The 24799-nt window shown below is 35.2% G+C and overlaps 1 protein-coding gene across 2 annotated transcripts in view; it reads right to left on the bottom strand.

Annotated features, from left to right (window-relative positions):
• Window positions 1–24799, bottom strand: part of Ispd (isoprenoid synthase domain containing) — a 216490-nt gene that overhangs the window by 118041 nt on the left and 73650 nt on the right. For both annotated transcript variants that reach the window (XM_013024008.1, XM_013024009.1), the window contains exons 6-8: window positions 19424–19518; window positions 4291–4383; window positions 3713–3805 (exon numbers count right to left, since the gene is read on the bottom strand). In XM_013024008.1, the coding sequence (XP_012879462.1) occupies window positions 3713–3805; window positions 4291–4383; window positions 19424–19518 (281 nt within the window). The remainder of the gene's footprint in view (window positions 1–3712; window positions 3806–4290; window positions 4384–19423; window positions 19519–24799) is intronic.

Here is a 24799-nt window from a genome sequence, read left to right as displayed (position 1 = left end):
TAATTTTGAAATCTATTTCTCACGAAGAAATGATGTGATTCCTCTGACTTTTTCAGAATTTAACATGGATTTAACATAAGCCATTTAAAAAAAAATCAAAAGCTGGGTATAGGTGGCTCATGATTGTATTCTAGCTATTTAGGAAGCTAAATTCTTTAAGATCTTGGTTCAAAGTCAGTCTGGGCAGAAAAATCAAAGAGAATCTATTTCATGGAATTGAGACCTATTTGTACACCTACTTTTAAATAAATGTTTAAATGAAAACAAAATAAAATTGAAGGAAGAAAAGGAACAGCAAAAACTTGTCTGGATGCATGGCTCAAGTGGTAGAGCAACAGCCTAGCAAGCAAGCTGAGAACGCATTAAGCCCTGAGTTCAAATACCAGTACAGGCAAAAGCAAAAAACAACAACAATAATAAAGATCTTTGGTTTACTCTTTTAGCAAAGGTAATTCTGATAGACGTGGAACATCTGAGCTGCTTGATACTCATAACATAGATAGATAGATAGATAGATAGATAGATAGATAGATAGATAGATAGACAGACAGACAGACAGATAGATAGATAGATAGATAATGAATGTATATTCATACTTATACATGCAAGATCTATGTGTATATATGTATATATTTTTTCTTACAAAAAAGAAAACTGAAATGTATATGCACTTAAATTCATTTTATTGTATGTCTCTATACATCTAGGAATTTGAAGAATAACCAGATAATTATGACAATTTTCATCCACAGAAAAATTAAAATGGCCTTCTTACCATCTTTGGTAAAAAGCCAGATCAGAAGCCAAGATGACGAGACCTGTTCAGTCTCATTCATAATCACTCTCAACCAATTCAACAGCCACGGGCTGTTGCACTTGCCTCTCTATGCAAGGAGCCAACATTTTTTGTTTGTTTGTTTTTCTGCTGATCCTGGTTACTGAACTCTGGGCCACAGCCTTGCTTGACTTTTTCAGTCAAGGTTGGTACTCTACTACTTGAGTCACATTTCCACTCCCATGATTTGGATGGTTAATTTTTTTTAAATGAGTGCTGCAAAGATTTTTCTGCTGGCTTCTAACCAGGATCCTGAGTTATAGGCTACCTGGGGTAGCTAGGATTAGAGGCATGAGCCACAATCTCCTGGCCAAAATTCTTTATTGTATACTTCCCAGTGATTTGTTCAATTCTGAGAACACATATTTTATATATGTTCTAATGACATATTTCTGATAAAGCTTAATAATAAACAATATTATTACCACATTGAATCTTTCTGTACAATGGCAAAATAATGAGCGTACAAATACCAATCATATTCATACAATTTAACATCATCACTTCAGTGTTTATATTGTATAAGCTATACCATTATTCTCAAACTAGTTTTGACAGAGCTATTTTCACTTTAACTAAAAGGCTGCCTTTCCTTTAATTTAACACAGAATGCCAAGGACCCAAATAACTCCGCATTTACTGAGATCCATGAAACAGAATTCAACAAAAGTTAACAGAAGGGTAAGTTCATGTATTTATGGAAGCAAAGGCTTGAGATACACCTGTAACAATAAGCAGAAGAACTGATGCTTATAAACTAAATGTGTGTGTGTGTGTGTGTGTGTGTGTGTGTGTGTGTGTGTGTGTGTGTGTGTGTGTGTTGAGAAGCAGGAAAGGAAAGCGGGGCAAAATTCAAACATAAAGATAATATGCTTTGGGAACAGATCTAATATGCTGAATTGGAGAAGTGTTCCATTGGAAATACTGCATAGAAAATTGGAGGCTTGGGAATAAGACTGGGATAGTGGAAGTAAACTTGAGTCATGTCTTCCAGGCAGAAAGAAGAGGAGCTAGCCTATTTATCATTGCAGCCTTGCTCAAGACCCTGCACTCTGCTGTAAACTACACTTGGCATCCATTACTTTTAGGCATTCAACAGTTTGAAAAGAAGTGTCATTAACCTCTACTAATGAGTAATAAAGCTCAAGAAAATTGAGCCTTAAAACTTAAGCAGCTTGATAAAAAAAAAAACAACAATGTAGTCTGATTTAAATCCCTTGTCCTTTTCCCTGTACTCTATAACCTCTACAGGATCATACTAGAGAAAGTGAGGTGAACTAGATTCCTAAGAAAAGGTAAAGAAGGGAACAGAGACATAGGACTACCTGTCTACCTCCCACAGATCCTCCCAGAAATGGTTTTATCCCATTAATCTCCTTTAAAATGTATTAACTGAAATACAGTAAGTTCAAGGGAGAACTCCAATCATGTAATTGCTTAGAAAGACAAAAACAAAGTTCAGCAAAATGAAATACCAGGGAGTGGGTACTTGAAAGAGGTGGGATGGGGTCAAGGGTTAAGGGATAAACAAATGAAGAGGAGAAAAAAAGGGAAGAATGCATTCAAGAATCAAATGCTTATCCTACAAAATTAAGCAGAGTGAGGGAAGGGGTGGATAGAGGAGAAATGTGTGAGAATGTTGAAAGAGAAAACATGCATCACGATATTGTATTCATAAATTTCTTTGTTATATGGCAATTCCTTTGTACAACTACTTAAAGATAATAATAAAAATTCATAGTATAGTTCACTGACAAGCTCTCAGCGATAAATCAGTCACATGTAGGCCTTGGATTTCTATAACCACCTGCACTTCTACAGTCCATTTCAGGGCATAGATCCAAATGTAACTGGCCAGTGAAATAATTCTATTTTCCCCAGTTGCTAATGTGTTTTACTTGCATTGTTCACATAAGAAAATGTTGTGCAAATTATTATCTTTATTCCATATTAATTATCTTACCTATCAACAACTGAATTCCCCACTTCAGGAACTGGGAAACTGCTAGCACTTTCGAGAATGTTTGGAACCCTTTCCCACAGCAAAACACTACATACTACAGGCTCTGCTTCTCGGCCAGTTTCCGTGGTGTGGCTTCTGTACCTGTCCCTCCTTGATTATTTTCTTGATACATCACCTGTGCTACACAAGTAATCAAGTAAAATTCTGCACTAAATAATAGGCATACTCTTAATAATGTACAGAAAAAAAAATCTCCAAAGATGTTATAGGCCAGTCTTCTAGGAATTCCCTTTCATTTGTTCTATATATGCGGTCTATGGAAAAGAATTCAACAATATATTCTCACAAGACAATATGTTGGAAATGAAATTAGCTTGCAGGGCAGAGAGTTGGGGGAGACAGAAAATGGAAGAAAAACGAGGGAGGGGGTAACAATGTTCAGCAAGAAATGTACTCATTACCTTATATATGTAACTGTAACCCATCTATACATCACCTTGACAATAAAATTAAATTAACTACATTTTTCTACTATTAGATTTCCTTCTCATTTTTTAACTTTTGGATGTCTTGTCATATGACATTATGGTAATATGCTTTTAAAAAGCACTTCATATTATCTAAACAACTAGTCAATTCAGTCATAAAATTTGCAATTTTAATGAGGATAAAGACATGAAATTGGTTGCTAAGATAATTTTTTTTTCCTAAACGAATCAGTTCTACCAAAAGACTGCATAATGAAGTCGGGGTGCCCGCAGAAGTCACAATGAGGAACTGAACTTGACAGGGAAAAGTTCCTGATTCTGTCTTTGAATTGATATTTACAATTGGATAAAATTTTGTCAGACATAAAGAGGCATGAGGGAGAAGGCACCAAGTTAAAAGAAGAAAACTAGCATTCTCTCACTTACTGAAACAACAACTACAGGGTACAAGATGGAAAGGTTGCTCTCTTCAAGCATGTGCAGGAGTTTCCGGGTCTCTTGAAAATCAGACATCATAATCTTAAAAAAAAAATCAAGAAAATAAGAGGAAGTTAAAGAAATTTTTACAAGACCCAAAAGTTAACTCAAAGGGAGAATAGATCTGGCATAATATTCAAAATGCTTATCAAGATTAATGCTTTCTCAAGATTAAGCAACTTTAAAGGCTACTCATAGCTAAATGTATTAAAATTTTTGAATGATTTATTAGATCATATTTATAGGTTATTATTGACTTTACACCTAGAAAACAGATATTTGAAAATATTGAAAATATTGTATAAAGGAACACTATTGTTTCTCATTATGGGGAAGAGACTTAGAAAACATAACTTTCCTATTCCTAAGAGATAAAGCACACGATTTCCAAATACATGTTACATGACATAACTGATCTTGTAACATCTTCTAAGAAAATAAATACAAGTCAACAGAAATCAATTATCTTTGGTATTAGATTTGCTCAGACTTTCAAATGCTTTGAACCATTTGCATTTGTTACTTACATTCATACTAACAAAATTGTAGCATTGCTCTAAGTTGCTCTGCTGAATATCTCTGCCAGCCTGACCCGGTTCTCGAGATTCAATTTTAACATCCTTGGAGGAAAGACAGGGAAAATTTTACACTTTAGAAAGACCAAATATGAGCATGAAACAACTTAGTTACAAAAGAGCATATAATTGATACAAGACATATAAAACCTAGGATCACATATAAAAATAAGCCCTGGCTTTTGAGTTTATCAGGCTACAAGTGAATGTAATTTCTTTTAGTAAACAAGAATGTAGGGAACTTTACAATTCAGGTGGGGTTGGGGGGGGCGGAATTTAGTTGTGGAGATGGGAGGGAAGGGATGGTAGGGGAAAAACAAAGGAGGAGGCAACAATGCTTGATAAGAAATGTACTTGTTACCTTGCTCATGTGATTATAACCCCTCTGTACAGTATTTTCACAATAAAAGACTTATTAAAAAAGAATGTAGGAAAGTGCTTCAGAAAAGAAAAATGTAGATGATATAGAAAATATTCAGTAACTAGCAAATACTCTGGTTTATATTATACAAAGAATTTATTGTAGAGTGTATTAAAAAAGGACTAAAAGAGAAAGATTGGTACTCAGAGTTGTTTGGATTAGGAAAGGATGCTACACATTACTGTTCCAAAGATAGAATTCATTATACCTGGAATGACTTAAAGCTGGAAAGCAGTAAGATATTATGACAATTCCAGTGAGAGAAAAATGAAATGATATGAACAATAATAACAAATACCAAAGACACAGAGCTTGTCAGAAGAGGTAGTCTCAGTGTAGATTCAGAAGAAACAGCCTACATGTCCTACAACTGAAGAATGGATCAAGAAAACACATACACACACACACACACACACACACACACACACACACACACACACAGAGAGAGAGGAATATTACTTAACCATAAAGAAGAAGAAACTGTCTGTGTTAGACCACTAGCCATGAACCATGAGAAAAAAAAAGGCTGAGAAAAGTTACAAGGCCTTGAATTCAAGCCCCAAAATAAAGGGGCTTCAATTCAACATGTCAGTTTACCAGTACAAAACATCTTGTCCATGTGACCCCTTTCTTTGCTCTCCCTTGTCTCTCCAAACTCCACCTCAATTTCCCTAGTTGCATTTTCATATAAGTACACTGAATATTATGCCTGAATTCTCCCACCATTCCTCTCTTCAATCTTCTATTCCCCAGAGGATAAGAGTTAGGGGTCTAGTTTTAGTCTTCTGCAGATGGACATCCAATTTTCCCAGCACAGTGGATTCTTCAACATGTATTTTGAACTTTGTCAAATAGTAGATGGCTATAGCTGTGCAGGTTCATTCCTGGGTCTTTTAATCTATTCCACTGGTCTTTGAGTCTGTTTTTGTGCCAGTATCATGCTGTGAGTCTGTGGTATAACTTAAAGTCTGGTATTTTGATATCTCCAGCACTGCGCTCTTTCTCTCTCTCTCTCTCTCTCTCTCTCTCTCTCTCTCTCTCTCTCTCTCCCTCTCTCAGAATGGTTTTGGCTAATCAAGCTGGCCTTCTTGCTTTCATATGGGTTTCAGTATTGATTTTTCTATTTCTGGGAAGAATGACGTTGGGATTTTAGTGAGTATTGCATTGAGTTTGTAGGTTATCTTTGGCAGGGTGGTCATTTCACAGTATTCATTGTGACAGTCTATGAGCAATGGAAAACATAAATATTCTTAAACTCAAACCATTTTCTTTTATTGTTACAAACAGTGGGTGCATGCTTGTTTTTGTCAGTTTTAACTTATATTGACTTTAGTATGCATTTGTTTGCTTGCTAAAGTTTATGTTTCTTAAACTTACCTATTAGCAGTTAATAAAACATTTTTATCTTTAAGTAGTTGTACAAAGGAGGTACCACATAACAAAGTCACTTATGAATACAATAAATCTTCATCAATGTCACCCTTTTATCATTCCCACCCATACCTTCCTGCACACCACTTCTCTCAACTCTTCTTAATTTTATAGGATAGACATCGGATTCTTGACTATATTCTCCCCCTCTTCTCCACTTCATTTGTCTACCCCTCTCCCTTTGACCCATCTCACTCCATTTCAAATACCACTTTCTGACATAAAACATACTCTTCTGACCAGCTACACAGTGTTAGGTATTGGTTAATTACAATTAATTTATGTTTGTACAACTGTTTGATAAATTAGAAATGCTAATTTCTAGTTGTCTAGATGTCATCAGCAAATGTTCAAAGATTATGAAAGACAATGGACACATTTGTAAAAATATTAGTATTTTTGTCCTTTGAGAAAAACAAGATCAAAGTTGAAATTCTTTTCTTTGTCAAACTCAGCCTCTTAATAACTATTTCAAGTTAAGTCTAATTCTTTTATTTAGTCATACTGGTTTCTTACTCACCAAAATAATAATAATAATTGAAATTTGACATGCTTGAACACAGAAACATAGACTTTACCTAAATATAGCAAAGGCGTCTTTGACACCTTTAATAAACAAAGACCTCATCAGATAACTCTATGAGGCTGTTTATAACACGGATCTATGGCATCATCTTATACTGTGGCTCCTAAGGTTTCCACTCTCAAGCACAGCAAATGGAACAATCTGCTGGCTAGAAGAACTTGTTCTGTAAATATTTTGATTCATAGAACATTAAAGCAATATTTAAAACAATTTTCCAACATGTTCAGTAAAATTAAAGAGTCCTAAAGTTTAAATATTTTCCTTACAATACAACAAACAAAAGTCCAGGGAAAATTTACCTTATGTAGATACAAACATCTGCATAGTCAAGCATTTTGATGATGATAGTTTGTTTTGGGGAAAAAAAAAAAACACTTAGGGTTTACCTAAATCTGAAAGACTTTGGTTCAAGTCACATGAGTCAGAGGTTCGAAAATGTGTTTCTGAGAAGCCAACACTCTTTGTAACATAATGTGTTGAATGAGTCATCTCTGAATCTAAATCTATCAATTTCCCACCTCCCTCCCATTCAAACAGCAGCTTTAATGTGTATACAAACAAAGGAGTTGGAAAGAGATACATTTTCCTTTCACTTTGTTGACATATTAACAATTAAAAGCCCTTTTTCTTTTTTAGCACTCAGCCTGTACTATATTCTTTATTTGAAGCAGCTTTTTAAAGTACTTCTAGTTATGAGGATGGATTTTGGAGCTCAGCCCACTGGATGTAAATCTATATCTAAAACATTCTTGCTACGTGGCTATTGTACTAAAGCCCTGTGGCACATTTTACTAATTTTAGCAAAATGACTTGTTTCATAGAAATTAGCTAAATTAACATGTAAGTTAAGGATTAACATTCCCCACACTTCCTGGCTACATGCTGTATTCCCAGAAAGTTTCTGAAAAGAGAGAGAGACAAAGAGACAGAGACAGAGACAGAGAACAGAGAAGAGAGACAGACACAGAGACAGAGAGACAGACAAAGAGACAGAGAACTTGAAATCAATGGATTTGGGGAGATTTTTAAGGTGATAAATCAGGTTACCAGTCTGTTATGTTATACAAACTCTAGCCCTCAACCATGAAGGCTGAACTAATAAGATTATACTGGTGGCTATCTACTTCATCAATTGCAACCATAAAATCTAGACCCTAGGCAGCTGGTAATACCATAGAGACATATACTCTCAGACTATGCTCTCAGACCCCATAGTCAGAAAGAAAAAAATTAATCAAAGATCTACCACTATCTGTCACAACTCTCATTGGTTCCCAGTCCCTTACCACACCAGGGAAGGGGTGGTACTTGCCTAATTTCATAGTATAAACACTACACTTCACAAAAATTGAAGTATAACGTGCAGCTTAAATGTTCCTCTGCAATGCTACATAAAGCAGTAATATTGTCTCTGTTTCTGATCAAAGAATCTTCCCAACAATGATTATCCAAGAAAGTCTAGTGAGAATGTTTTCAGGTCCTTCACATTGCTTGCTTGAATATATATATAAAATGCTAATCAATGTCCTTGAATGTGGGGATATGTGTGTGTGTGTGTGTGTGTGTGTGTGTGTGTGTGTGTGCTGTTCTTCTACTTTCAATGCATTTAACACATTATCTTATCTCCATCAGGCCCTCACATTTTTACCTAAAATATATTGAACATTTATCATTTACTAGAAGCCATGCCAAGTACTTTGAATACTTATATATCACACAGCACACCTATGCCCAACTATCTGTTTTGTTCTCATGTTCCCAATAAAAAAAGCTGTGGCAAAGAAGTTGAAATAAACTAAGATGACACAGCCTCATGGGACTAGTCCTCTGACACTGATAGGTTGGAACCTTTCAGTCCATACACCTAAAATATAATGTATATCAGTATTATTCTGAATACTATTATTTTGTCATGGAAGTCATGAGACCTGTACTCAGAGGAGTAAGAGACTATACCAAAATCAACTCAGGAGAAACACCTAATCTGGAAAAGGTTAACTGAGTGCTAAGTAACAGGTTCAAACTATCTGTTAACTGTGATCATTTTTCTGGGTCCTAGACAGTGAAGAAATTATTTTAAAAAAAGTATCCTTTAATTCAAATCTTCAGACTGGGTCTTGGAGAAGAGTCAGGTGCTTTTGAACCATTTCACTGAGTATATGCTGAACAGTATTGTAGTATAGTAATTATTGTAGTAATACTGCCTTACAAACAGTCAACTGTGGTTCTGAAAGTACAGAAATAGCAAAAAAAAAAACTACTAGGAGAGAGGAATAACATATAAAAACTTTGAAGCACATATCATAAAGAATTCAAAGTTCCCATTTGATTGTACGTATTCTAAATCCAAAGCTAGATACCATCCAAACAAAATGTAAAACTAGCAAATACAGACCCTATCAAGTTTACTTTTTTTGCTGTTTTTACTACAGAATATTCTACTATAATATGGCCAGTAGATAGTGTTATAAGTAAATGGGAAATTACAGTCATTAACTCATAAATTATGTTTGGCAAGCACAATTTGTATATTTTTCATGGTGGAGAGAACAAAGAATAGTATGTTCTAAAGGTATATACAGTAACGTGATCTGTTTATGCTTAATAATAATGCACAAAGGAACTGCAGGATAAAAATTCACAAGATGATATACACTAATCCTATCTGTCCTAATTAAAAACAGACTCAGAAAGAATACAGTTTCCCAGCCAAGGACATGTTCAAGTTTCCTTTATTTAACTGATAAATATTTATTAGGGGCTAGATTATACATTGAACTAATGTCAATCAAAGCAGAGTTTCTGCCATCATAGAGCCTAAAATCAACTGTGGAAAAAAAAATTTAGGCCTTTGTTTACCAAACTTAATTGTATGCCAGAATCCCAGAAATCTTTTCAAAAATGAAGATTTAGATTTCCTTAAATATGGTTAGATCAGTTGGAACCACATTAATCTAAAAGGACTATCTATCTCGTTTAGAATTGGTCCATTCACGGAAGTGTGAACCCCATCCTATCATTCAGAAACAACTTTACCCGCAACAAAAAATCCCAAAACACACATTAGTGTTCTGCATCATCTAAAATTAATTACCTATGTCATTACTACATGTATCAGCATGACAAAAGTAAATGACTGAAAGATTGTTTCTTCAGTTTTTTTTAGCTCTTTTGTTTGTGTTTTGGAGATGCTGGTTCATAACAGAATCTCCATGTTCCCTGGGTAAGCCTGAAACTCAAACTCTTCTTTCCTCTGCCTCCCCATAGCTAGGGTGACAGGCTTGTATTACCACACAAATTAAAGACTGAATGACTTCAACAAATTTTCAGTCAAATTCTTGATAAATTTACAACATAACTTTACTTATATGTATAACATTTATTTTTTCTTCTAAGGAACATGCTACACAGAGAAAGCCTTCGGATTGGGAGAAGAGCTTCACTAGCCATACAACAGACAAGGGTCTCATATTTAAAATATACCTGGAACTCAAAAAATTAAATCCCCCAACAACAAATCCTCAAAGAAACAACTGCCCAATAAATAAGTGGGCTGAAGACTTAAAGAGAAGGGGCTGGGAAGGCGGTTCAGTGGTAGAGCGCACTGAGGCCCTGAGTTCAATTCCTCGGCACCACATAAGCCAAAAGAAAAAAGCCAAAAGTGGTGCTGTGGTTCAAGTGGTAGAGCGCTAGCCTTGAGCTGAAGAGCTGAAGGACAGCGCCCAGGCCCAGAATTCAGACCCCGTGACCGGACCAAAAAAAAAAAAATTCTTAAAGAGAAGCAAGCCAGGCCCAAAGGAACATAGGTCTCATGGTTTCCCTTATTTGCAATAACTAGTATATGTCTGAGTCAAGCAGGAAAGGTCAGTTAAGTTGATGTTAGGGAAATGAACCCTAAGATATGTATTCAAATGGTTTTTTTCTCTCATGCGATTGTTTCTAACACATTTATAAGATTATTTCTTTGTTGCTTTGTATGTCTCTTCCCCACGGTATAACCCCTGCTTTCACTGTATTTGATGTTGTTATAATTTGTGGAGGGGAAGGGAAAAAACAAATCGTTTAACTAGGGATACAGGTGGACCCATTGCAGCAATGAGATGTACAAGTCCTTATGTCGAAAACTAACTTTACAATTTTGGTGGGGGGGAGTATTGGGGGGTGGCGGGGAGGATGGGATGGGAAGGGGAAACAAAGGAGGAGGCTACAATGCTTGATAAGAAATGTACTCATTATCTTGCCCATGTAATTGTAATCCCTCTGTACAGTATTTTCACAATAAAAATAAATAAATAAATAAAGACTTAAAGAGAAACTTCTCTGAAGAGGAAAGAAGGATGGCCAATAGACACATGAAGAAATGCTCAATCTCTCTAACCATAAAAGAAATGCAAATCAAAACAACATTGAGATACCACCTCACCCCAGTTAGAATGGCTAGAATCAAGAACTCTAAAAACAACAGATGCTGGAGGGGCTGTGGACAGAATGGAACCTTACTGCATTGTTGGTTGGTGTGTAAATTTGTTCAACCACTTTGGAAAGCAGTATGGAGGTTCCTCAAAAGACTCCACATAGAGCTCCCCTATACCCAGCAATCCCACTTTTAGGCATTTACCCAAATGATCACAAACAAGACCATACTAAAGCTACCAGCACAACTATGTTTATTGCAGCACTATTTACCATAGCTAAGATATGGAACAAGAAAATGTGGTATATATACACAATGGAATTCTATGCCTCCATCAGAAAGAAAGACATTGCCCCATTTGTTAGGAAATGGAAAGGCTTGGAAAAAATTATACTAAGTGAAGTAAGCCAGGCCCAAAGAAACATAGGTCCCATGGTTTCCCTTATTTGTAATAACTAGTATGTTTCTGAGACAAGCAGAAAAAGTCAGATAAGTTGATGTTAGGCGAAATGAACCCCAAGATAAGCATTCAAATGTTTTTTCTTTCATGCAATTGTTTCTAACATACTTATAAGATGATTTCTTTGTTGCTTTCTATTTCCCTCCCCCAGGGTATAACCCCTGCTCTCACTTTATTTGATGTCGTTATAATTTGTGGAGGGGAAGGAAAAAAACAAATCATTTAAATAGGGGTACAGGTGGACCCATTGCAACAATGAGATATACAAGATGTTATGTCAAAAAACACAACTTTGGCGGGGGGAGGGAGTGATGGGAAGAGATTGGAAGGGAAACAAAAGAGGAGGCAACAATGCTTGATAAGAAATGTACGGCATTTTCACAATAAAAAAAAAGAAATATGCTACACAGCCTAGCTGGATTTGGAACATTACAGATAATATAAATATGTACAAAATATGTACAGTAAATAAATGATATTCTAGCAAAATTAATGAACTTGAAGTTACTAGTTAATATCAACCTAAATGCTGCCATTATATTCCTTCAAACTTGATATACAGTGCACCGCTATTTTTATTAGTATATTTTTCCTCTTATAGATAAACGTTATATTTATGTAAAAATTTCCATGTCACATAAATTTCCATTATAAGACATATATATATATATATATATATGTATATATAAAACCTACTGAACAGCAATTATTTAGCCTAAAGGCTCAAAATATTTTAGAAACATTAAGGTTGAATTTATATTTTCAACAACAAAAACACAGTCATATGAATTATTTCAAATATACAAATGTGTACATCCAGATAATTATATAGGACTTTTCTAGACAATACAAAAAGGAAAATCAAATGTCACTATTGAATCTTTGTACATATTCTGAAGAATTTTTAAATGTTTCCGGTTGTTTCTTCTCACTCCTTTCCTGGTAGAGTACAGCTCACCACTAATTCCATCCCTGTTGTGGACTCTATTTCATCGAATCTGTAATTTGCCCTTCCCTTCCATTCCCTACAGTGGTGTAACTAGTCCTTTCTTTTGGTTAGGAACTTAATTAGAATGTCTTGTGCATACTTAGTATTTTAGATTCTTCTCAACTATTCACATGATTGATGGATGCCCAGCAGCTACCTCTTTATCTATAGAAATGTCTCTGGCTGGTATCCAAGAAGAAAGGTATTCCAGAAGTTTGCTTGTACATTGTCCTGTCATCATTACCCACAGCTATTTATCTGACTCCCACCAAAGGCACAGCATAGTCTGAAGGATCCATGCTTAGAGTTGGTGAAAGAGATATGCATAATAAAAACAAGTAGGCTATGAGGAATGGTGCCACAGTTAATATTTTCAGAAGTACAAGAACATACAAGTGGGGACAACTTCATGAAGCCAATTGAAATACCCAGACCTTTCAAGGAAGGTAAAAAAAAAAAAAAAAGACAATTTCAAGGCATGTGCAAGATAACATATTGGACTGTGATCATGACCTCATTGTGTGAGAAAGGCTCAGTATCAAATGAAGATTGTCTTCAATCTTCCCTGTCAATCAACAGGGACTCTAACTCAAATTTATGAGTAGTCACTATACACATATAGTGCAATAGAAAAAAGTAAGAAACAATTACCCAATGAATAGGTAAGTTCATAGCTTGGAAATGCATTTTCAGATGATAAAATGCCAGGAGTAATTAATTCTGACCACAATATCAATGGAGTGTATTTGGTTCAGTTTATCTAGAACCACCAAAACTCTGGAACCATTATTTAGCTAAAGACACTAGAAAAATAGAAAACACTATTTTTTTTGGCATTGTAAAGTAAAATTACACTGCATGTTAATGGCCAAAGTGAAGATGTCGCCTAACTCAATTGTGAAAGTAAGTACTAACAAATATAGCTGGGTGCAAGTGGTTCACGCCTGTAATCCTAGTTACTCAGGAGGCTGAGATCTGAGGATCATGGTTCAAAGCCAGCCAGGGCAGGAAAAGCCATGAAACTCTTATCTCCAATAAACCACCAGAAAACCGGAAATGGCACTGTGGCTCAAGTGATAGAACGCTAGCCTTGAGCTGAAAAGCTGAGGGACAGCGCTCAGGCCCAGAGTTCAAGCCCCATAAGGAACAAAAATAAATAAATAAACAAATAGAAATAAAATATTTTCTAATCTATAATTAGAGCCAAAAATAAAGTCACTGTGAATAACATCTAAAGTTATGTCTCAATTTAAAATAGCATAACTTAGCATACACATAATTTTACTAAACTCAACTATATATGTTAGTATGATACAGGATTGTAATCCTAGCATTCAGAAGGAAAAGGCGAGAGAATACCAATCTTGACTACAGGGTTTCTAAGAAAAAAAATCTCTTGTCTCAAAAAACATCAACTGTTGTTGAAAGTTATTAACTATAATCTACATGGCAAAGAGCATTGTTTTCCCCACTGCCAGCATGGATCCTAGGGTGTTGTGCATATTAGCCAAGCATTCTACCACTGAGCCACATCCCCAGTACAAAAGAAAACATTTTAACATTCTTTATGTAATTTCCTTCTAGAGATATTTATTCTATGTGTAAAAAACCAATCTCCTGAATTAGAAGGAAAGACCTGACTTCACAAATGGATGCCCAAAAATACATAGTCATTCTGGTTTTGTTTTTTTCTTTTGTTATGAATTCATAAAAATGTCTATAATTTGTGAAAATGACATCATTTTTTAAAGGGTAAATTTTATAAACTAACAATCTGAATCTTCTAGGAGAAGCAATAACTTGACAGGTTCTGGTGTCTCACAAATATACTAGCTAAAAAGCAAAATATATGTTAAATATATAGGGAAAATTAAGTAATAGTAACCGACCTCCAACATTAACAGTCACATCACACAGCCATGGCAAACATTTGTAATTATAAACTGACTTTGACAAATATGTTGTGTACATAATTAATCCCATCTTAAGCAACAATACCCCAATAAGTTTAGACTTTCTTTTCTCCTCTAAAGAAACCATCAGAGCTGGAAAGATGGCTCAGTGGAAGAGCGCTTGCCTTGCATGCCTGAGGCCCTGGGTTCCTCAGCACCACATAAGCAAAAAGAAAAAAAAAGCTGGAAGTGGGGCTGTGGCTCAAGTGGTAGGGCGCTAGCCTTGAGCTGAAGAGCTGAGGGACAGTGCCCAGGCCCAGAGTTCAGGCCCCACGACCGGACCCAAAAGAAACCATCAGAAAATCTGGCTAACTGGATAGAATGGTCTGACCCGCCCCAATGGGTTGGTCTTCAGACAGTTTCTACTCTCATATACAATTATCCCCTAGAGTTAATTGTCTTCGTTCAGAGTCAGAGGACCAAGAGAAGAAATAGCGTTATAGTGTCACTCTTCTATTAACTACACTTAGCCCCAAAAATGAAAATCTGTATCTTCAAACTAAATACATCATCTGCTTCAAAATCAACATAAAATAACTATGTTGACTGCTTCTTAAGATTCTGATAGAGCTTAATTTTCTTTCTTTCATTTCTGCTTTTCCTCTGACCATTTACTACTCTTGATGTTTTGTTTGACATATTACATATATGGAATTTATTGAGGTCGATAACAAAAGATCCACATCCATACACTGGACACTACCTGGAGGGCATAAGGAAAATTAAACGAGGGACAAACCAGAGCATGTGCTATATACCCAGCAGAACAAATGATTTCCAGTTATACTCTGCTTGTCATCTGTGGTTATACAAAACAATAATTAAATTATATGCTCTGGGAAACAGGAAGGAAGGGATAAGCAAAATACACAAAAGCTTCTAGGATCCCTATTTGTTCAGGTATGTAGATCAGTATACTTTAGGAACTTCATTTCTTTTATTACAGGAATTAAAATTGGGTTGAACAGTTTCATGGGAGTGTGGGAGTGATGTGATATATAAAAACAATCAAACTGCATGCCTTCTTCTATAGAAAGGAAACATCAGCCCCAAAACTTTTTGTGAAGGAGAACTAGACCTTGTCATTTTCAGCTACAGTTCTCTATCACTTTATTTTGTTCTTAAGACAAAATATAAAATAATAATACCTGCAGTAACTCAGTGATCTCAGAAGAGCCAGTAAAGCTACCTCTGAGTCTGTCCCCATTTCTCACTTCATATCCTCTCATTCTGTCTCCACTCTAGTCACAGTCCCCCTGAACTAAGCTCTTAATGTCTTTCATATATTGTTCCTTCTGCCTTGCTCTTCAAATAGATAACACTTGGTTGCCCTTCTACGTTAATATAATGGCCACAATCTGCTGAGAGAATTCACTCATTGCCTCCAACCCCAATAAATCATTCTCCCTGACACAGGTTACTTTGTCTTAGAATATTCATGACAATTTTTAATAAAACAGTCTTTGGATATTTGTATATATTTATTGGAGATATCCAATTCAATGAAAAACTCCTTGAGACAGGAGCTATAATTGCTTTAATTCTATATATCCAATCATTTTGTGAATGTGGGCATGTGTGTAAGTGTATGTGTGAGCACATTTGTGTGTGTTTGCACACGTGTGCACGTACACACACAGTACCGGGGCTTGAACTCAAGGCCTTGTGTCTTGCTTGGTTTTTTTTCTTTTTAATCAGTACTGGTGTTGTACCATTTGAATCACATTTCCATTCCTGGATTTTTCTAATTAATTGGAGATAACAGTCTCTTGGACTTACTTGCTAAGGCTGATTTTCAATTATGATCCAGCAGAATAGGCATTTATGAGTTGGTAAATAAATCAATAAATTAAGAACCTAACAGGAGATTGATCTTTCCTAAACATTCCTTAGTAGTTTCAGTCATGTCAACTATTATTCAGTATTTGTTGAGAGCTGGGAAAAAGTGGAAGAGGCCCCTTACATCACTGTCAACCCTCTCTGAAGAGTTCTGTCTCTAACATGGGAAGGTTCATTGAAACACTTAAAAGTTCTTAAGGAACAATCTAACAATTATGGTCAAGGTGTTAATAAAGTACTCTAATTTAGTAGTAGTAAAACGAGGGATATCTCTTAACCAACTCACTGGTTAATTTACTGCTTTAGCAACCTCCTCTGTGAATTTTGTATTTTCCATTACCATTAGAGTTAAGATATTTGGAAAACCTGAAAGTTCTGTTGCAAGTCTATCCAGGAAATTACCATGAGCATACTCACTCTCCTCCTTTGGTTTCAATGGGAAACACTTTACAAATCAATAAAACAATCCTCCTATTGTACATTGAGCAGCTCCATACCCACTGATCTGGCCTACAGATTTCAATAGTGATGACTTCATTCTTTTTATATATTCTTTTCAAATTCAGACAAAAGCTCTTAGAGATAAAAATGTTAGAATAGATGGCATTTTGTGTTTACTTTAAGTAATGGGCTAAAACAAATTGCCATAAAATAAATTTACCTTTATAAGGGAAAAATAAAATACATGAAACTAGATAATCATTTCCCTTTCAGACCTTAACTGTACTCTCTGTCAAACTCACTGTCCTTAGATTAATAATTAGTAAAAATCATATCACACCAACTAGCATCTATACTCACTAATTATATAACTCTAGGTAAATCAAACCCAGAAGGTTTCTCTGTTTCTAGTTCTAAAAAGAAAAGAAGAGACATTGTAGAATGATTTCAAAAACAAAAGTACATAGCATTGTTCTTGGCACAAAGATTTGTGACTGCCAAGGAAAGACAAGAGTATGTTAAGTTTAAGTTTTTTAAGAATTTGTTATGAAATTGAAAAATAGAAGACAGGTAAGCAGAAGTGACATCTTCTTCCAAGCCCAACAAGATTGTTACAAGAAGAGCATATCCAAGTATCAGTCATTAAAGTTCTTCACTAGACTTCTAGTCATCTATAGCACAGTAAAGTATCTGTGGTTAATACCAATTAACCAAATGTCTTACAATATCCAGATCAAACCATTTTAAATGCTCCCAACACATAGAAGTGATGAATGTCCTACCAATATAGATATGCCAATTATCCTGATCTAATTATTGCATATTTTATTGAAATGTTACATTATAAGCCACAATAAATACAATTAATGTGTCCATTAAGAATATTTTTATAAAAAATTAAAATTAAAAATAAATTATGTATTAGCTAAGTTAAAAGTATAAATAAAACTGTAATATATCCCCTACAAAAAGGCATAATTAAGATGTATTTGAGAAGCAGTCATCTTCGTGTCTTTTGGATTCTTGCATACATACATACATCTTAACTTGGCTTACAGTAATATTCTTAACCTCGTCAAGCTTAATTTAAAAAAAATCCATAGTTCCTCTCTGTATCAACTTAATAAATTACATGCTGTCACTAAAAATGAAATTTAAGTAAGCACTTAAAATTAGAAATGGCCAAGAGATCTATTTTTTCTAAGAATGAAGAGGAAGAAAATACTCTACACCTAGGTATTTTATCCTAGTCTCTTATATAGAGCCCTCCAAAAATAAAAACACAAGAAGAATGTCAAAACCAAGCATCCATAAGCAATATTTATCACAATACCGGTATCAGAAAGTAGAGATAAATTGTCTGCATCTGTATAGGCCCACACAGTTTAAGAAATCACAGCCAAAGTAAAGAAAAATTAAGAGAGCTAGAAAATAAAATAATTAGCATGAATTGCCTGATTAGCTGAGCAGGCAATTCCGGAGGAAACAACAGAAATGAGGGGCAACTTCTGTGGATGCCAATTCAGACTTCCATATAAAAGAGCAACATGAAGAATCTCATTTTGCTAAGAATTTCTGGGAACATGGGACCAAGGAATACTCAAAATAAATAAACTGAAGCACTCACCAGCTGTGAGGTCTAGACTCATAGGGGAGGTAGATTAGAAATAGAGAAAAGAGAAGGTCCAGGAGTAAAGGAGTTATAAAAGGAGGTGGAGAACCAGTAAGAATATTTTGTAGTATGTCAATTACATTTGCAATAATCATTTAATATGCATATACAGCAAAACATGAGTACTTTAAGTGTATTGTGTTCAACTCTCCCAAATATAATATAATTTTTTTTAAATATTTCAGTATGCAGACAAGGAAATTAGGCAACAAAAGCAATATGCAGTTTGATATCCTAATAAAATTAGACCATTAACTAAAATGAACTTGTCTACTTTTGACCACAATTTTATTATGTTTATGATCAAAAGTTATAATTTTGATCACAAGTTAAATAGAGAAATTAATGAAAATGCAAGAAAAATACTTGAAACCACAAAGTTATTAAAACAATTATAGCAGTTTCCTTGGGGTAAATGTTGTACATAGTTTCTATCAACAGCTTCCTACTTACTGCTTCTTCTATTTTTCGAGGCATACCAATGATATTTCATTATAATGTTCAACTTACAATCAAAATTCTTCTCGATTAATACACATTGATTTTTCAGTGGTTTTTATATAATCAACAAAGCTTACTATGAATCTAGCGTGTGCTGTGCACTACCACCTTCAAGTAGATCCAGGCGATAGTTTGGGGCACATGCACCAGGGAGTTCTGCAGTGATGAAGATCAGGAGAAAATCACAACAGGAATGGACAGGAGTTGGAGTAAACTGCAAGTCCTAAGTGGAAAGAGAGGAAAGAATCTCCTCAAGGCAAAATGATACATTGGGACTGAAGTTTGTCCTATGCTTTTCCAAGGTAGATGTTAATACTACAAAATTTTGTGGCCAACTTTATCAAACTTACATTTCCAAACTTTCATATTTGGATACTTACATTTAATTCATTTTTGAGAGCTTCAAGGAAATGATCTACAGGTTCTTTATCTTGTTTGGGATCCATAACTACACAAACCGCATGTGAAATTCTCTCTGAATTAAAAAAGGAAAAAAAATGTTAAAAATATAACAAACAGAACACAGAACAAAGCCCCACTACAGAAACCTATGTTTACTTGTTTTTCATAGCCCTTGACGAGGAAGATGGAGATTTTGTCTACATACCAATTAAAGCTACCTAAACTACACATTAAAAAGTCATGGAGTCTTTTTACCACCCAAACCTAGACATTAAACAATGTGTAGATTAGTAACCAATCATAGTATAACCAACAGAAGCAAGAATGTAGTCCACAATTTTAAGGGAGTAAGTGGAACTAATATCCAATTGTCACTACCAATTCCATCCTTTCCCATTTATAAACAGTCTCCTAGAATCTGAGAATCTGAGAAATTACTGTTCTCAGGTAGATCTGCTCTCTAGGCTAAAAGATGTTTCCTGGGGAGAAAAGGAGGAATCCTCTTGACTAAGATCAGAATTTCCCTGCCATTATCTAGATTGCCAATTCAACCTAATCAAGGTCTATTTTGATTCTGAGTATGACATTGAAAATGGATGAATTTTCCTCAAATTGGAGAGGCTTGTTTGAGATGGCTTGATTTTAAAATCTAAACCATGTGACATGATGACACTCATTCTCCCAAAATATGTGCAGTCCTCTGCAGCAGACAAATTTGAGGTATTAAGAAATGCATAGGTGCCTCCCATTTAAGGAGTCATTGCTTTGATAGACGATCATGTGATAAAAAAGAAAGTAGCGCTTAATGTCAGATAAGAGGCCCAAAATCAAGTCATTTGAGAACATTATCCAATTTAATGCTTCAAAATAGGTATGTATTATTAACTAAATATTGTCATTCCTTTTTAGACGTAAGCTGTTTTACTCCAGATTATCCCTAAAACTATGCCCTCCTCTAAGGCTGCCTACCTTGTACTAGTTTCTGAAAAAAACTGGAAAACATTCTCCACTTATACTTTTCACTCAAAACAATGTAAACATATGTGCAAATTAATTCAAAAGGATTGAAATTTTCTTCTCTTTTGAATATAGATCTGCTACAACATTGTTACATTAACTTAAAATTATGTCATCTCTTTAGGACTTTGTTTACTTATGTGTTAGGATAGTACCAACTCTTAGAATTAACTCATAATTAAGTCAGTGGTTCACATTAACTTAAAATTATGTCATCTCTTTAGGACTCTGTTTACTTATGTGTTAGGATAGTACCAACTCTTAGAATTAACTCATAATTAAGCCAGTGGTTCACACCTATAACATTTCAAGACCAGTTCAGGCATACACCAAGAGATGCCTTCTCAACTAACATCCTGGCACAGATGATGCTCCTTGTCATCCCAGCTATGTGGGAGACTGAGATTGAGAGAATTATGGTAGGTACTAAGATCACCTTGGCAAAAAATTCACAAGACATCACCTTAAAAGAATAAAACGAGACATCACCTTAAAAGAATAAAACTTTTCAACATAATGACTTGTACATTGTTGCAGTGGGTCCACCTGTATCACTATTTAAGCGATTTGTTTTTCCTCTTCCCCTCCACAAATTATACCAACATCAAATACAGTGAAAGCAGGGGTTATACTGTGGGGGAGGGACATACTTTGGGGAAGAGGGGGGCGGAAGGTTTGGGAAGGGGCGGAGGGGGGAGGATGGGAAAGGATGGGAAGGGGAAACAAAGGAGGAGGCTACAATGCTTGATAAGAAATGTACTCATTATCTTGCCCATGTAATTGTAACCCCTCTGTACAGTATTTTCACAATAAAAAAAAAAGAAAAGAAAGAATAAAACTTGACGTGGCGGTATGTACTGTTCACCTCAGCTATGAAAAGCATAAAATGCATGGATGTCAGTCTGGCTGAGGTCCTGGGAAAGAAGATATTAGCTCAAAATAAACAGTGCAAAAAAAAAAAAAAAGGGCTAGAGGCATTGCTCCACAGAAAAATAGCTGCCTAGCAAGCATAAAGCCTGAAATTCAAGCCCCAGTATCACAAAAAAAGTAAAAAGAAAAAGCTAAGTACCCTAAATTACATGATTTTAGTACAATTTAATATATTTAAGAAAACAAAACTCAATTAAATGCCTCAGCCTGGGGTAACAGATATATACTGGTAAGAAAATCAGATTAACTCTAGAATAAAATGAGCTCAGAGGTCACTCTCAAAAGGTGAGTAGGTTTTCCAAGATGTGGGAGGAAGGAGCCCTGAAAACAATTTTAAAGGTTTTTTAAAACAGCAGCAAAATTTTCAAATGTATTGATATAGGAAAAGTATCCACATAAGCACAGATTACTGATAACAGAATTACTTCAAAGCCATGGAAGAATTTGGCAGTGAACCTGCAATGAGGTGGGTCATCAATCAGGTCAGATCCTGGAGGTCACGTGGACTCTACGGTGACTCGAAAACTTTTCAACAGAAACTAACTATTCTCAAAGCAGTCACTTTGGAAACAAACCCAACCCAAATTTTATGCATCATGAAAGTCAATGTGTAGACAAAATTTGGCTTTATGACATCCTAGCAAAAAGCTAGATAATGAGATTGAAAAACACTTCTCATGAAAAAATAAACACAATAAGCACCAAAAATTATTGTTTAAAGTAATTTGTAAACACCACAATTAATGTAATAATACCACAATTGTTCTGAGAAATTGATAGAATAACACACAAAAAGAACTGAAACAAAACATAGTAGGAGGTTGATTTTCCCTGCCTTTTTATATAAAATAAATAAAATTTATACAGACCTTATAAGGAGTAGCTTGCCAGATGCACTTACAAATTCTAGTTTTCATCATTTTAGATTTTCTGTATGCACAAATATTATAATTAAGGTTTTATTTCTTTCTTTCCAACTTATAATTTTATCTGATGAAAAGCTTCACTTAGAATTTTGCCAAGTGCTGGGTACAGGTGGCTCATGCCTATAATCTTAGTAATTTAGGAGGCAGAGATCTGAGGATTGCAGCTCAAAGCCAGCCTGGGCAGGAAAGTGCTCAATACTCTTATTTCCAATTAACCACCAGAAATCAGGAAGTTGAGCTATGGATCAAAGTGGTATAGCGCTAGCCTTGAACTAAAAAGCGTAGCGCTCAGGCCCTGAGTTCAAGCCCATGATTTTTGCCAAGAGATGGCTGAGTGGGAACACCCTCCAAACACTTCTAGCCATCAACCCTGGGTCCATCATAGAAAGTGCTTCAATGTCCTCAGAGATGCAATGTATTCATGGCCCAGGCAATAGGACTCTAAGGAAATCCTGAAAAAATGTAGATGATCATCCTCATATGTGAGAACACAATTTTCATCATCTTTCCCTTCAACCTTCTGCCAATGTGAAAATACAACAAGCAGGTCCACATCTGATGTGAGCAGTACAAACTTCCAGGCTTCTGAAACTCGGAGAGGATAAGTTTACCTTGTTTATAAAGCATCCAGTCTGTAACATTCTCTGGTAGTGGCACAAAGAATAACACACCAAAATGATCTTATAGTGTGATGAGATACCCTTTTTCATTATATGCAATTTTCCATTCGCTAAACTCTACTTGGGTGATAATATAACCATTAATAACTTATTTTATCTTATCTAATTTTTGTGCCAGAATCCTAGGCCTTGAACTCAGGGCCTGGGCACTGCCTCTGAACTTCTTTATTTTTTCATGCAAGAGATTTTTTTTTTATTGTGAAAATACTGTACAGAGGGGTTACAATTACATGGGCAAGATGAGTACATTTCTTATCAAGCATTGTTGTCTCCTCCTTTGTTTCCCCTTCCCATCCCTTCCCATCCCCCACCCCCACCAAAGTTGTAAAGTTCATTTTTCGACATAACATCTTGTACATCTCATTGTTGCAATGGATCTACCTGCATCCCTATTTAAATGATTTGTTTTTTCCCTTCCCCTCCACAAATTATACCAACATCAAATACAGGGAAAACAGGGGTTATACCGAGGGGGAGGGACATACAAAGCAACAAAGAAATAACTTCTTTTTCTCAAGGCTAGCACTCTGTCACTTGAGCCATAGTACCACTTCTGGCTTTTTCTGAGTAGTTTTTTTTCTTTTTATTGAAGATAAGAGTCTCATGGACATTTCTTCCCTGGCTGGCTTCAAATCACAATCTTCAGATCTCGGGCTCCTGAGTAGCTAGGACTACAGAATCGAGCCAGCCACCAGAGCCTGGCTTGACATTTTATTTTTATTTATGCATGTATGGCATGATTTTTCTTTCATCTACTCTCAACATAGTCATATTGGAGTTGGAATTATAGAGAAGAAAAATACTTTAATATTTATAATGGAAATTCTTGTATTTAATAGGAGTACTAGAACCATGTAAAGTTAAAGAAACAGATACATTTGGATGTCAGCTATCTTTGCTTTCTTTTTCTGCTCTTTTACCTCTCTTTGACTTATGCTTGTTTTCCTTTATTTCAGTATTTTAAATTTGTCTCTTGTGTATGATTAAATCTGTCTGGATAGTTTTTGGTTTGGTTTCATCTGTATGATTATATTAGTTACTTAAAAGCAAAGAATACTCTCCAATAGTACCTTAATTCAAATGTTTAGGAATATAAAAATTAACACAAAGAATTCTCTAATTCTTTGTCTTGGCTGGTTCCCTGATCCACAGTGTACTAGAAAAGACAATACACTCAAACACCAAAAGGATTCACAATCACTGAAGCATACACAGATTTAAATTAGAGAAGACAGCTTCTCAGAAGATCAGTTGTTCCGTGTAGGGCTCTTCAAAACAATAACTATATATTGTTAGCTCTAAATAGAGAAATACAAGAAGGATCTTTCAAGCAGAGAGATGATCCTCATTTTGTGCTTATTTTGATGCTTTTCAAAAAATTGAAAGAGGAAGGAACACGGTCAGAATTCCAGTCATCTCCCCTGGAGGGCCATCAAAAAATGTCTAGGTTGATATCCTGAATGTCAAAACTTTGAATATATCATAGCTCCATATGACAGACTCCTTTGAAATTCTCTCAAGTTTCAATTAAGTTGTACACAGAATCACTTCAGGGCTTCCAACCTCCTGACTAGTTCTTTGCAATCTAAATTTTACTACCTTTAGATAGGTGACATGGTTTAGGAATATATATATTATTTACATACAATGTCATTTCATGGATGTGCAATTCCAATGTTACTCTAACTAAAGTCATTCAAAAGCAACAGGAATTTTAGTGCATAAATCTGAAAGCTTATGAAGAAGGCCCAAATCTCATTTATAACACTCATCTTTTAAAATGCCTCTTACTTTCCTTCAG

Source organism: Dipodomys ordii, unplaced genomic scaffold, assembly GCF_000151885.1.
Source record: "Dipodomys ordii isolate 6190 unplaced genomic scaffold, Dord_2.0 Scaffold72, whole genome shotgun sequence".
Lineage (NCBI taxonomy): Eukaryota > Metazoa > Chordata > Mammalia > Rodentia > Heteromyidae > Dipodomys > Dipodomys ordii.
The sequence above is the reverse complement of the archived record's forward strand: the minus strand, read 5'-3'. Positions and strand labels throughout refer to the sequence as shown.